The sequence below is a fragment of the Linepithema humile genome, chromosome 4 (assembly GCF_040581485.1).
Source record: "Linepithema humile isolate Giens D197 chromosome 4, Lhum_UNIL_v1.0, whole genome shotgun sequence".
NCBI classification, from domain to species: Eukaryota; Metazoa; Arthropoda; class Insecta; order Hymenoptera; family Formicidae; genus Linepithema; species Linepithema humile.
Window position 1 is genome coordinate 13,722,251 of NC_090131.1, and position 15,682 is coordinate 13,737,932.

Consider the following 15,682-nt stretch of genomic DNA (forward strand, 5'->3'; position numbering starts at 1 on the left):
AAAAACATATATATAAAATATAAAAGATACAATAACATGACATTCTTAAACGAAATTAAAAGCTATAAACATAATATGTACGGATTCGCATACCATCCAGAAAAAAAAATTCTATCGTTAAAATCGAAACATTTAAGTTCTAAAGATAAAAATACTAAAATTAAGATTAAAAATTTTATAAAAGGAATGTAACTTACTATTTTATTCCACTAGATCCAAATCCTTTTGATCCTCTTTCTGTATTATTGATATCTAATTCATTTTTTGTAATCTCTAATAATTCAACATTTTCTATCTTCTCACATATAATTTGAGCAATTTTATCTTCTTTATTTATTACAAACGGAGCATCTCCATAGTTATACATTATTACAAATATCTCTCCTCTATAATCACTGTCTACAACGCCTCCTCCTACATCTAACAATTTTAAAGCCAGTCCAGATCTGGAAGCAATTCTTCCATAACATCCGTTTGGTATTATAACTTTCAAATTAGTCGGTATAGGATCATTTTTATTTGGAATTGGATAGATAATATGATCTGAGGACGCTCTTAAGTCATATCCAGCAGAACACATCGATGCCTTAACTGGAGCATAGGCATTATCTGAAGTCTTGTAAAACAGAAGATGTCTACAATTTGCCTTATCCATTTTACATACAGCAATAAAATTTCAAATTATAATCAAATATTAAATATATAATAAACAAAATAAAAAATTATATTTAAGATGAACAAGATTCACATAATTCCTTAGGTTTGATATATTTTGTCTCTATTCTTAAGTAATATAATCCTGTCTTTAACTTACATTTCCATGCTTTGAATATCAACCTATTTATTTTGTTATATATATCTTCCTCATTACTATTTATATAAATATTCATAGATTGGCTTTGATCTATAAACGGAGCCCTGTCTATATAATAATCAATTAATACATCACTGTCCAATTCATGTCGTATTGTGATTTTTATACAAAGAAGTTCACTCAATGTATTAGTTTCGTATCTATGTTTATTTGTGATTATGTTATATTTCGTACAAATAATACTGTAGGTTTCAGAGGATTCGGCCTCGTATGTATCTCGGCTTGTTATAAAGTCGCGATATTATACAGATCTAAACTTCGTGAATTAATCTCGCTGCTTATATAGCATCTTGCGGTGGTAGAAGGGAACCAATCAGAAGAAATACATTTTAAGTAACCAATCTAAATGGTCATAATCTTATGTGACGCGGTTATCGGCTAACGCCGGACATGTTGGTTGTTTGTTGTCTTAGGTCGGCGAAGCCTTTGTCGCATGCCGACTGAAGTCGGCGAAACCTTTTTCGTGGGCCCACGCGTGTTTTTATCGCAACTAATATTTAATGTCGCAACAATTCATATATTGTCTTATATATTCTTCTTATATTTTCAGGTATTGATAAAATATTTCTTATAGATCCGTTATTATTTAATATTTTATTCTTCATGTTATCATCCCACAATCCAATTTTTTTAATATCATCATACATTCTTCTATTAACAATTTTAAAATTCCCATTTAGCACTTTTTTATAGTATATATTACATATCCAAGGTTCAACACAATCGTAATTCCCTAATATCTGAGATGTTGTTGCTGTTGGCATTTGAGCAATTAACAAACTATTATATAGTCCAAATTTTCTAATCTTTAATCTAAGAGAATCGAAATCATTAATAAACTTATAATCGTTTAGATCATAGAAATCGAAATGAAGTAATCCTTTTGAAACAAGAGATGTACTATAATTTTTATATGTTTTATTATATTTTCTAGCCAAATTACAACTTTTATTTAATGCATAATAATATATAGATTCGAATATATTCTTGTTTAACAATTTAGCCTCTTCGTCTTCGTATGAATATTTCATTTCATGAAATAAGTCAGCTAAATCTTGAACTCCTATACCTATAGGTCTATTTTCTAGATTTGATAATGATGCACTATCGGACGGATAATGATTTACATCTATAATCTTATTAAGATTTTCTACTATCAACTCAACAGTTTCTTTAAGTAAGTTAAAATCAAATTTATTATTTCTTAACATCTTTACCAAATTTATAGATGCTAAATTACAAACTGATATACTTTTGGATGATGAATATTGTATTATTTCAGCACAAAGATTACTACATCTAATTGTACCAAGATTATTTTGATTAGATTGTATGTTACACGTATCTTTAAATAAAATATAAGGACCTCCAGTTTCTATCTGAGTATCTATAATTTTATCCCACAAATCTCTAGGATCTATCTGATCTGTATACATACCTTTGTTTTCATAATATTCATACAGTTCCTCGAACTCTTTTCCGTGTGTATTGTGTAAGTTCTTACATACGCTAGGATCAAACAGCGACCACTTACCTCCTGATTTAACTCTTCTCATAAATATATCAGGAATCCATAATCCATAAAATAAATCTTTTGCTGAAAATTCCTCGTTTTGTAAAAATCTTTTAGCGCCTACAAATTTTAATATATCAGAATGCCATGGTTCTAAATATACAGCAGCAGATCCTGGTCTTTTACCAGATTGGTTTACATAATTGACCGTTGAATTAATATTTTTTAAAACTCCTACTATACCATTAGATATATCAACCTTTCTTATCTTAGAACCTTCGTTTCTTATACCGGTTATACCAAGTCCTACACCACCGGCTCCTTGAGATATCTTTGCAATGTCCTTCAAAGAATCATAAATACTATCTATACTATCATCCATCTGTAATAAATAACAACTAGATAACTGTTGGTTTTTAAGTCCAGAATTAAATAATGTAGGAGATCCGTGTATATAAAATCCATTCAATAGTGACTTATACGTCTTCTTTATACTTTCAATATCTGAGTCATACTTACTATTTATAGAAATAGATACTCTCATCCATATATAACAAGGATTTTCTATCTTATTGTTGTACTTCAACTAATAAGATGTCAATGTTTTAAGTCCTATATAATTAGAAACATATTTATCATGCAAAACTATTTCGTTAATATCGTCCTTATATCTATTATATGTATCAATAAAATCATTATTAAATATATCAACAAAAAAGTTAACATATTCATCAAATGTTTTAAAACCAGATTTATTAATATTAAACAAAACAACTCTAGATGCTAAAACTGCATAATCGTAATTATTAAGTACTTTTTCGTATAAATAACCAGATACATAATCAACTAATTCTTCTGTTGTTATATTATTAGTTATATTTAACTTATCTATAAAAGAAGTTAGGTTATCATTAGTTATATCTAAATCATTAGATATTTTTCTTAAAGAATTAAATAATTTTATCTTACAATATTCTTCAACAGACTTATTTCTCTTAATTAAGTTCATTTTTATACATAAATCTATAAAATTTCAAAAACTTTACTATTTTACATATACAGACTCCCTTATTATAGTGTAATAATCATCCAAATAGGAAATAACATCATTTATAGTCTTAAATTTTATGTAACTCCCGTCTTGTTTTGTAAATATATAATACTTTAAGCCTTTCTTGCTTCTTCTATATAACATTATTAATAAACTTGTATCATTTAAATTAAAACAATCAATTATGTCGCTATTAAATATGTAAACATTTCCAAACGATACATCCTTTATCTCGTTTTTAGAAACTTCAAACAAGTACTTATTTTTAAAATCAGTTACATACATAATACCTGAATATTTTTCACTCTTGAATTTAAGTAATTTTTTAATGACGATATTATCTTCTTTAAATATATCATCTTTAACTACATAATCTATATCGTCTAAATGTTTCAACTCTTTAATATTTGTAGAATTGTACAATAGTAATATAGTATTTTCCATATCTAGTAGATATGGAATATCACTAAGTTTTTCATCAAGTATTTGTACAATTCCATTATTCAATTTTAATATAATCTTAATTATATTCTTACCATTGTTTAAACTTAAAAGTAAGTTGTTTTGTATCATTATATAATTACATATATCCAACTTAAACTTTATTTCATAAAATATTTCATCAAAACAATTATATATATATAATCTTTTAGGATATATAACACTTTCAAAAATTAAATTCTTAAATATATCTACATTCTCGTCTATAGATGTTATTTTCAAATAATTATCTGATAAAGTATTTGTAACTTGGTTTAAAAATATATGATTATAATTTATAAAACTTCCTGACAAATAATAATAAACGTTATCCATTTAAATGACTATTATATTATTTGTTTTAGTTTTAATATGTTTTACTTTGGGATTGTTAGTATTTTATTTCAAATTTAGATCTCTAAACACAAACGACGAGTTTATTAAACAAATAGATAAAATCATAAATTCAGACAACATACATACATCGAGTGATATCGAGTTATAATTTTCCATTGTATATTGAGAATTCTTTTAAATATATGTTAATGATATTAAAATAAAACAACATAATCTTTAATATTAAATTATTAAATTTAATAATCAACTTTTTTGATAGTAAACTTGACATATTATTGTAATGTGCGAAAAACTAAAAATGCAAGAAATAGTTGAATTTTACAATATACCTTACTTAAGAAAATATATAGAAAAATACATTATATCTACAATAATAGACTGGAAATATATATCTAAATATATAAAACTACAAGAACAATTTATCAAAGGATTTCAAGATCAGTTAGATTGGGATCTTATATCTATATATCAAAATCTTACAGAAAATATGATTAGAAAATTTAATAATAAAGTAAATTGGACATATATAGTAAAACATCAGACATTATCAGAAAATTTTATCAGAGAATTCGAAAATATATTTAATCATAAAGTATATTGGACGTTTATATCTAAACGCCAAAAATTATCGGAAGATTTTATCAGAGAATTTAACGACAGAGTCGATTGGGAACTAACATCTAAATACCAAAATTTATCAGAAAATTTTATCAGAGAATTTAATGATACTGTAGATTGGAAATGTATATCAGAATACCAAGAATTATCGGAGGATTTCATCAGAGAGTTCGAGAACAGAGTCGATTGGAACCTCGTATCTATGCATCAAAAACTATCGGAGAATTTTATTAGAGAATTTAACGACAGAGTCGATTGGGAACGTACATCTAGACATCAAAAACTATCGGAGAATTTCATTAGAGAATTTTGTGACAAAGTTGACTGGAAATCAATATCTAGATATCAAAAACTATCAGAAGATTTTGTTGTAAATTTGAAGAACAAGATTAATCTTGATTATATATCTGTATACCAAAAACTATCTGAGGATTTCATCAGAGAATTCGAGGACGAAGTTGATTGGGAATTAATATCAGAATATCAAAAACTATCTGAGGATTTCATCCGAGAGTTCGAGGACAGAGTGGATTGGGATTATACAGGGTGTCTGGCAATAATCGCCCCACCGGTCATATACAGGTAGAGGAGGTCAAATCGAGTAGAAAAGTCCTTTACCATTTTTTAATTTTCATAATAAGTACTGAGTAATTAACGAAAAAAGATCGGCGAATCCGCGCGAGTAAAGCGCGCGCGGTGAGAAGGACATCCCACTGCTATGCGATCACTAGGCGCGCGATGAAGCGTTGGGAGGAGCGCTCTACAAATGACAATGGCAACATACGAGCGGCGCGTAACGCTAGATCCTTGTGTCCTAGTAATCGCGTAGCAGTGGGACGTCCTTCTCACCGCGCGCGCTTTACTCGCGCGGATTCGCCGATCTTTTTTCGTTAATTACTCAGTACTTATTATGAAAATTAAAAAATGGTAAAGGACTTTTCTACTCGATTTGACCTCCTCTACCTGTATATGACCGGTGGGGCGATTATTGCCAGACACCCTGTATATATTTTAATAGTTCGTTATAAAATTCATAAGGTTTGAACATTAAGTAATCGATGTTTTTATGAAAGAACAACCAACTTATAATTCGATAACGCTACTTCTAATGCGCTTGGTTGCATTAGCCGTAGCTGTAACGGCGCACTTGATGAGGAATAAAACACAGGTACTAATGACGAATATAGATACAGATGCTAAATTAATTCGGAACACTTATTTAAAATTATATTCTTTTTTCATAAATATGTCAATTTATAACTATTAATTTGTTTTCCTTCTGCAATCATAACAATGTAATTGATAGAATTTATTTTTTATGTTGATAATGTTACGTATTTTTTATAAATTTGATTTTTGTAACAAAAAATAGATTTCTTACGTAAAATAAAAAGTAACATCGCTTGTTCAACGGGCTCTAGAATTGATGCTTAACAAATTGTAAATGATTTCAAATTGATTTATGCGTATTTGCAATTTTATTTTTTCTTAAATCCTACTCTACACATATCAAGAAGCTCTCGACAATTATTCTTGGATTGAGTAGTTTTCCGGTAGACAGTAATGCTGGAGGCAGTAATAATTCTGGCCATCTTCGTAGTGACACCGTGTCCCATCTGGAAAGTATGGGTCGATATCTAAGTCGAGCATTTCCAGGCGTGCCACATATTCATATTGCTTTTTTGCAGCAGATACAATTCGTCGGCAATATACGGTACAGGCTATCCACGGTTTCGTCTTATCATGAATGACCTTCCATCCCGGCCCATTTTCTGGATCATAGTTGAAATATTTTCCGCCTCCCTTTTTCACCTTTAAATTGTATTCGGTGCATTTTATGGTAGCATATTCGGTAATTCTTTTGCGTTTTCCAGTGCAAAGTCTTGAGTCATTGCAAAGAACCACGTCGTAATATGGCCCATTACAACTAGCCGTTTTGTAAGTACCATGTGTGCAAAAACGTCGTTTGATTACCACGCCTTTGGATTGCGTCAAGCAACTGCTTTTACAGGAGTCTTCTTTCCATTCACTCCAATTATTGTCTTCACAATACGGAAAAATGTATGGTGGTTCGATAACGGCCACGCATTCTCCGCCGCGACATTCTTTCTCGAGTGCACAACGTGTTCCTAAAAAAATTTAGTTCAAAACTTTAGATTGAACTCCTTAATTACAAAAAAGACATACCATCCAACGCAGGTCCGGCAAAGAAATACTCATTTTTGCGAGGCGTTTCGCATTGTAAGACTTGACATATATCATGCAACGTGACTACGTTTGCATCTTTGTCGCGTAAAAATAATTCACATTGCTCTTTGGCGGTCCATTCTCTTCCTGGCAAATCGTGATAACGCGAATGGCCCAGTGCATATGGATTTTCGGTCTCTTCTCGTCTTGTATGATCGAGAAGACACGGTTTTCTTTTCCTGAGATTTTTTGTAATGTTACGACTACACTCGGACCATGTTACTTGTCTCCGCAAATATTGAAAATCTGTCATTATGTATCTGCTTTTCGCACACGTCGAATTGATGAAGTCATTATCGTGTTTCATTCCTAATCTTTTGAACAATTAAATTATTACTTTCGAAAATATGCCTTATCTGCAATATTTTTAAATACTTTGTAGTTACTAAGAAGTTTTACACCTTAAAAAACTATATCTCTTTAAAACTCTGAGTAGTTTTATCTTATAATTGAACAAATATGAAAATTCTTCTAATAAATATTATATACTTAATTTGTATAAAAAAGTATACATAAACTTACAGATGGCCGATTTCATGAGCAGCAGCACGAGACGTCGCAAAACCCGAGACTGCGTTAGAACCGGTAGAACTGATTTCTACTAAAGCGCACGATAAAATCTCGGTACACGAGTAATTGACGAAAGAACTTCCTACACTATAATGCTTTCGTTCCTTTTCTGACTCATATAGATTTATTCCGGTCAGGTAAAGGCCAATGTCCCACTGAAGCGAATCAATCCCGTCTTTAGGATACGAAAAATTCAAGTAATCGCAGAATGAATTGATCATCTTTGTATGGTTACCGTCGAAAGTAGACAAATTTGATAGCTGTTTATCCATTATTACCAACTTTACCAATGAAATATCAACAAGAACACCAAAACTTAAATGATGCAACAAAGCTTGAATTTGGTTCACGTATGCTAGTATCATATCGCGTAACTTATCCTCATCATTGTCCAGAATAGGCATGTACATATGATATGCTGCTTCGTCGAAAAAAACGGCAAGTTCTATGATCAATTTCTTTTGCGTATTATCAATGTTTTCCTTTTTAAAGTTCATCCTTTTTGCTTGATCCCTAAGACATGTTTTTCTTTCCCATAGTGTTTCCATTTCATTACGATTATACTCGGGCCATGTTATATTCCTTTCCAAATTGCTAGAACTTTGCTCTGGTATTAATCCTAAACTGTAAAACAGATAAATTATTAATTTTAAGTATATGCCTTACTTTGCATTGTTTAATTAAAATATTCTTAAATATCTTTTAGTTTATTAATAGTTTATATAACAAACAATTAAAGAATGAAATTTTTTTAAAATGATTGTTTACTTGTTGATTTTATTGTACAATTCTACAATTAAATAAATTCCATTATATAATGTTATTTATTTTCAATTTATACGTAAAACTAGTTCTTAAAAACTTACAGCTCTCCGATCATCTTAATAGCAGTAAGAGGGTATTCGACTTCAGATTTGTCACGGAATTCTGCTATCGCGCATGAGAGAAGCGGCTTACATACGCTATCGAAGTAAGTATATCCCGTAATCTGAAAATTCTTCTCATCTCTGTCATGCGTTTTAAATTTTACCATAACATTTTCATAAAGTTTTATTCCGGTTAAGTAAAGGGCAATATCCCAGTGATGCGGATTATTATCGTTCGGAAAATTTAGAGAATCCGCGTATGTGCAGAACGAAAAGAGCAATTCGCCAGCATTGCCGTCAGAAATTGGCAAATTTGACGGCTGTTCTCTCAGAATAATTAAATGTATTAACGTAATATTCATAAAAACATCCAAACTTGGACGATTAAAGGCAGCCTGGATGCGATTCACGTACGCTAATATAATATTGTGTAACTTATCCTCATCATTGTCCAAAATAGACATGGACTTATTATATGCTGCTTCGTCGATAAAAACGGCAAGTTCTATGGTTAAGTTCTGTCCCGCATTGTCATTATTGATGTTTTCCGGTTTGGAAATCATTGTTTTTGCTTGATCTCTAAGACACGTTTTTGTTTCCCAGAGTTTTTCAATTTTGTTACTATTCTTAGACCATGTTACGTACTTTTGCGAATCGCTAGAACTTTGCTCTTGTGTTAATCCTAAACTGTTGATCAGATAAATTATTAATTTTAAATATATGTTTTACTTTGCATTATTTGATTGAAATATTCGTATTTATCTTATGATTTAGTAATAGTTAACATGGTAAACAATTAAAGAATAAATTTTTTTAATAATGACTGTTTACTTGTTGATTTTATTGTGCAATTGTACAATTAAATAAATTTTATTATAAAATGTAATTTATTCTCTATACGTAAAACTAATATACAAAAACTTACAGATTTCCGATCTTATAAATAGCTTCAAGAGATGATGTGATTTCAGATGAATCACGGAATTCTACTATTGCGCAAGATAAAAGCGGATTGCATGCGCCATCTTGGTAGGTTCTTCCCTTAATATCATAATTCTTTTCGGTTCTGTAATACGGTTGCAATACGTGAATATATTCATAAAGATTTATTCCGGTTAAGTAAAGGCCAATGTCCCAGTGACGCGGATCATTATCGTCCGAAGGATTAAGAAAATTCACGTATGTGCAAAAAGAATTGAGCAATTCTTTAGCGTCGCCATCAGAAATTGGCAAATTTAACTGCTGTTCTTTCAGATATTTTAAACTTATTAACGTAATATTGAAAAAGGCATCCAAACTCGGACGACTGAAAGCATTTTGGATACGATTTACATAGTCTAATATCATATTGTGTAACTTATCCTTATCATTGTTCAAAATTGACATGGACGTATTATATGCTGCTTCGTCATAGAAAACGGCAAGTTCCACAGTTAAATTTTGTTGCGCATTGCGCACGTGACGTCGCTTTAGTTTAAACATGTCCCAGTGGTAAAGACTTGAATCAGCAAAATATTCCATTGATTTTTTAATAACATAAGGTTTGCCAAGTGAAAGATTAGATTGTCCTCTAAAATCGTAGATTAAACACATAGGCATGAAATCGTTCCGCAAAGGCTGTATCTCTAACGTGTTGTTCTCCACAAAAACAAATCCTTCCTGCTTTTAAAAAGATATATTTATTCTTTATGTGTCATTGTATATAAAACGAAAAATAATAAAGGTCACAAGTAATCACATAAAAATTTAAAAACTGTTTGTTTTTCATGTGATATTACTGACCAATCCATGTTCATGACAAAAGTTAATAACCGCAGAGCTGATATGATCTTCATGATAATAAAAGCAATGACTTGATACGTTTAATTTAAACAATTTCTCTGTCACGCCTTTCGCATTATATTTCCATTCTTTGAACGCAGGCGATACAATTCGATCACTTCTACGCAGATTCAGTTGAATCAATCGTCCGAAAACTTTCAGTGTTATTGGTATCTGTAATTTGAATGACAATTAAAAAAGAAATTTGATAATTCTCGAATAACGAGCAACAAATAGAATTATACTGTAAAACGCACGTACCTTTATTGCGCCTGTCGGATTCGATGCCGGCAGTAATATTGTTTCAATATCATGCGTAATTTGCGCGTACGTTTCATTTAGTAAAATTATTATCATATATTTCAATAAAAAAAACATTTTATTTTCTTAAGTTCTCGTTCAATTTCAAACTATTAAACTATTAATCAAATAATTTATATACTCGCACTAGCACTGTCGCGTTCGTTATACCTGATATGATCACGAATGAAACCCGAACTGGCGTATGAGGAATATCTTTCGTGTAGTGTGACACCTATTGTATATTCTCTCTTTGCTACATGTATATGTATAAATATTTATGTTTTTAAATCCAAACGTTTAAATGTAGTATTTACGATGACGGTATAAAATGTAGGTTTATAAAATGTAATTTATCACTAATATGTATAATATGTAACATTGATCGGAAACATAAAAGTTTAATTTTTAATAATTTGATTTCAAAATGTTGATAATTATTGTTGGTATATAAAATTGTCGTTTATGCGTATTCGTAATATCTTGTAAGTTACGTTAAAATTCAGGATCAATAGAAATCAAAGAAAAGAAACAATTAAATAAATATATACATATTGCAACAGACATTGTTAAGAATTAATATTTTTATACAATTATTCTGTCGAATAAAATTTGTTGGTAAAAAATATTAAAAGTTAAAAATATATATTGAGTAGTAATATTCAGTTAATAAATATATCGAAATCAATTATTTGTAACATCATTCTAACGTAATGTAAATTTAACAATGTGACACGCTCATAAGTGCAATAAGGGATTCTTTATTGGCAATGAATAATTTAAGAAATATCCAATCATGTGATACGTTGTACAATACAATTATAAATATATATACAAGTATAACTATAGAGAAAGCAACACTTTGTTTAAGTAATATACATATATATTTAAGTAGTATATTCTAAATTTCACGAGATTTAAAGTTTACGTAGTCGATCTTCTTATGGAAGAAGAATCTACTAATTAATTCGATAGCAACATGTAATGCATTGGCTGTAGCTGTAACGGCGCGTCCGACGAAGAAGGAAAGCAGGTACCAATGACGAAAATCGATTCAGATGCTTAATTAATTCTGAGCATTGATTTATCATTATATTTTTTTCAAATCCCTGTCAACTAACAAATATTTATTTTTTTCTTTATGCAATTACTAACTATTAAGTTATTTGGATTTTGGATGGAATTTTTCATGTCGATAATTCGACGTATTCCTTCTCGTATAAATTTACTATATGCTAACAAAAAATGGATTTATTGCTTAAAATAGAAAGTAACGACGATAATTTAATGGATCCTAGATTTTATACTGAACAAATACTAAACATTTCTAAATTGAATTACTTTTTAATTTTTCTTAAAGAAATTAGTAAATTAGTCTACAAGAGACAGTTAAATTGTACACCGATCTCAAATCGAGATACTTAAAGTGTACGAAATTTATAGTACATTGTTCTCATATATCGAGAAACTTTAATGTACGTATAGGAATTATTGTAAAGAAAGGAAGAGAGAAAAAATATCAGGGCGCGAGTGGCTAAGCCGGGAAATGAACCCGGGTCTTCCGCTTGCCGGGCGAATGTTCTGACCATTAAACTACTCAGACCCCACGCTTCTAACATTTATCTCTCCTAGATTAGGAAATCAACATTGCTGTAGGACATAAACGCGTCAGGGCGCCACTCGCGCCCTGATATTTTTTCTCTCTTCCTTTCTTTACAATAATTCCTATACGTACATTAAAGTTTCTCGATATATGAGAACAATGTACTATAAATTTCGTACACTTTAAGTATCTCGATTTGAGATCGGTGTACAATTTAACTGTCTCTTGTAGACTAATTTACTAATTTCTTTAAGAAAAATTAAAAAATTTAGCACTAACATCCTGCAACGGCTCTTATCGCCATTTTCATTATTTCTCGTTTGTTAAAAACATATGGAGCCTTTCCATTATATGTGGTTTAATGTTTTGAATTACTTTTGTTTTGCAATTTTATTTTTTCTTAGATCCTTGCCCACACATGTCGAGAAGCTTTCGGTAATTATTCTTCGATTGAATTGTTTTCCGGCAGACAATAATGCTGGCGGCAATAATAATTTTGCCCATCTTTCTCGTGACACCACGTTCCATCTGGAAAGTATGGTTCGATTTTTAAGTCGAGCATTTCCTGGCGTGGTGCATAGGAAAAAAACAGACTGTAATTAGCAGATATTTCTTCTTCACGTAGGCAGTGTATGGTACAGGCTCTCCACGGTTCCTCGACGACATGGGAGGCCTGCTTTCCTGGCTCATTTAACGGTTCGTACTTGAAATATTCTTTGCCCTGTCTTTTTATTTTTAGGCTAAGTTCAGTACATTTTAGAGCAGTATATTCGGCAATCGTAAAGCGTTCTTCAGTGCAAAGGCTGGAGTCATTACACAGAACCACGTCGTAATATGGCCCATCACAACTAGCCGTTTTGTAAATACCATGTTTGCAAAAACGTCGTTTGATTACCACGCCTTTGGATTTCGTCAAGCAATTGCTTTTACAAGAGTCTTCTTTCCATTCACTCCAATTATCGTCTTCACAATACGAAAAAATGTATGGTGGTGTGATAACGGCCATGCATTCTCCGCCGCGACATTCCTTTCCGAGTGCACAATTAGTTCCTGAAAAAAATTTAGTTCAAAATTTTAATTAAAGTTTCTAATTACAAAAAAGACATACCATCCAACGCAGGTCCCGCGAAGAAATTCCTGTTTCTGTCAGGCGTTTCGCATTGTAAGACTTGACATACATCATGCAACGTGACTACGTTTGCATCTTTGTCGCGTAAAAATAATTCACATTGTGCTTTGGCAGTCCATTCCCTTCCAGGTAAATTGTGATAACGTGAATGGCCCAGTACATATGGATCATCGGTCTCTTCTCGTCTCGTGTGATCAAAAAGACACGGTTTTTCTTTCCACAGATTTTTCGTAATGTTACGACTACATGCGGACCATGTTACTTGTCCCCGTAAATATTGCCAATCTGACATTATGTATTTGCCATTCGGACACGTCGAATCGATAGAGCCATTATCGTGTTCCATTCCTAATCTTTTGAACAATTAAATTATTACGTTTGAAAATATGCCTTATCTGCAATATTTTTAATACTTTGTTGTTACTCAAAAGTTTTACACTTTAAAAAACTAAATCTCTTAAAAACTCTGAGCAGTTTTATCTTTCAATTGCACAAATATAAAAATTCTTCTAATAAATATCATATACCTAATTGTATAAAAAAAGTATACATACACTTACAGATGACCGATCTCATGAGCAGCAATACGAGACGTCGCAAAACCCAAGACTGCGTAAGGACCGGTAGAACCGATTTCTACTAAGGCGCACGATGAATTCTGTGTACACGAGGAATTAAAGAAAGAACTTCCTACAACACCATAATGCTTTTGTTCCTTTTCTGACTCATATAGATTTATTCCGGTCAGGTAAAGGCCAATGTCCCACTGAAGCGAATCAATCCCGTATTCAGAATACAAAAAATTCACGTAATCGCAAAATGAATTGATCATCTTTTTATGGTCACCGTCGAAAGCAGACAAATTTGACAGCTGTTTATCCATTATTACCAACTTTACCAATGAAATATCAACAGGAGCACCGAAACTTGAATGATGCAACAAGGCTTGAATTTGGTTCACGTATGCTAATATCATATTGCGTAACTTATCCTCATCATTGTCCAGAATAGGCATGTACATATGATATGCTGCTTCGTCGAAAAAAACGGCCAGTTCTATAGTTAAATTTTGTCGAGCATTGCGTACGTGACGTCGCTTCAGTTTAAACATGTCCCGGTGGTAAAGTTTTGAATCAGCAAAATATTGCAGTGATCTTTTGATAACATAAGATTTGCCAAATGAAAGATTTGATTGTCCTCTAAAATCGCCGATTAAGCACATAGGCGTAAACTCGTTCCGCAAGGGCCGAATCTCTATTGTGTTGTTTTCCATAAAAACAAGTCCTTCCTAATTTTAAGAAGATATATTTTTTTTACATGTTATATTTGTATTTAAAACGAAAAGTAATGCAGTATACAAGTAAAAACATAAAAATTTTAAAACAGTTTGTTTTTTTTGTAATATTACTGACCAATCCATGTTCATGACAAAAGTCGATGGCCGCAGAGCTGATATGATCTTCATGATAATAATAGCAGTGACTTGATACGTTTAATTCCAACAATTTTTCTGTAACGTTTTTAACATTATATTTCCATCCTTCGAACGCAGGCGGTACAACTCTATCACTTCCATGCAGATTCAGTTGAATCAATCGTCCAAAAACTTTTAGTGTTATAGATATCTGTAAAATAGATAACAATTAAGAAAAAAATTTTAAAATTCTTAAATAACGACGATCGAATAATAAATGGAATAATAACTGCAAAACGTACGTACCTCCTTTACTCCTGTCGGACTTAATGTTGGCAGTAATATTGTTTCCATATCTCGCGTGAGATGTGCGTAAGTTTTATTTAATAAGATTATTATCACAAATTTCGATATAAAGAACATGTTATTTTATAAGTTTTTCAGTTTCAAGCAATTAATTAAATAATTTACACACACGCATTTGCACTGTCGAGTTCGTTATATCTGATATGATCGCGTATGAAACACGAACTGGCGTATGAGGAATATCCTTTGTGTCATGTGACATTTATAACACATTCTCTCTTTGCTACATGTATATGTATAAATATTTATGTTTTAAAATCCATATTTATGTTTTAAAAGTTTAGATGTAGTATTTACGATAACGGTATAAGATCTAGGTTTATAAAATGTAATTTATCACTAATATGTACCTATAATATGTAACATTGATCGGAAACGTAAAAGTTTAATTTTCAATAATTTAATTTCAAAATGTGGATAATTATTGTTGGTATATAAAATTGCCGTTTATGCATATTCGTAATGTCTTGTAA

At 31.0% G+C, this 15,682-nt stretch overlaps 2 protein-coding genes and 1 long non-coding RNA gene across 3 annotated transcripts in view; 1 reads left to right on the forward strand and 2 right to left on the reverse strand.

The window, feature by feature from the left end:
- Positions 1 to 15,682, forward strand: part of LOC136999647 (uncharacterized) — a 122,595-nt gene that overhangs the window by 86,796 nt on the left and 20,117 nt on the right. The gene's annotated exons all lie outside the window — the stretch shown is intronic.
- Positions 6,095 to 11,070, reverse strand: LOC136999727 (uncharacterized). The gene is made up of 7 exons (XM_067354346.1): positions 10,659 to 11,070; positions 10,359 to 10,571; positions 9,502 to 10,235; positions 8,577 to 9,263; positions 7,663 to 8,334; positions 7,081 to 7,454; positions 6,095 to 7,022 (listed from the first exon to the last, which is right to left on the reverse strand). Exons 1-7 carry the CDS (start codon positions 10,773 to 10,775, stop codon positions 6,421 to 6,423), a joined length of 3,399 nt encoding a protein of 1,132 aa, XP_067210447.1. The 5' UTR covers positions 10,776 to 11,070; the 3' UTR covers positions 6,095 to 6,420.
- On the reverse strand, positions 12,689 to 15,515 carry LOC136999729 (A disintegrin and metalloproteinase with thrombospondin motifs adt-2-like). Its single transcript, XM_067354350.1, has 5 exons — positions 15,150 to 15,515; positions 14,842 to 15,054; positions 13,990 to 14,717; positions 13,409 to 13,782; positions 12,689 to 13,350 (listed from the first exon to the last, which is right to left on the reverse strand). The coding sequence occupies exons 1-5, from the start codon at positions 15,264 to 15,266 to the stop codon at positions 12,740 to 12,742; spliced, it is 2,043 nt and encodes a 680-aa protein (XP_067210451.1). The 5' UTR covers positions 15,267 to 15,515; the 3' UTR covers positions 12,689 to 12,739.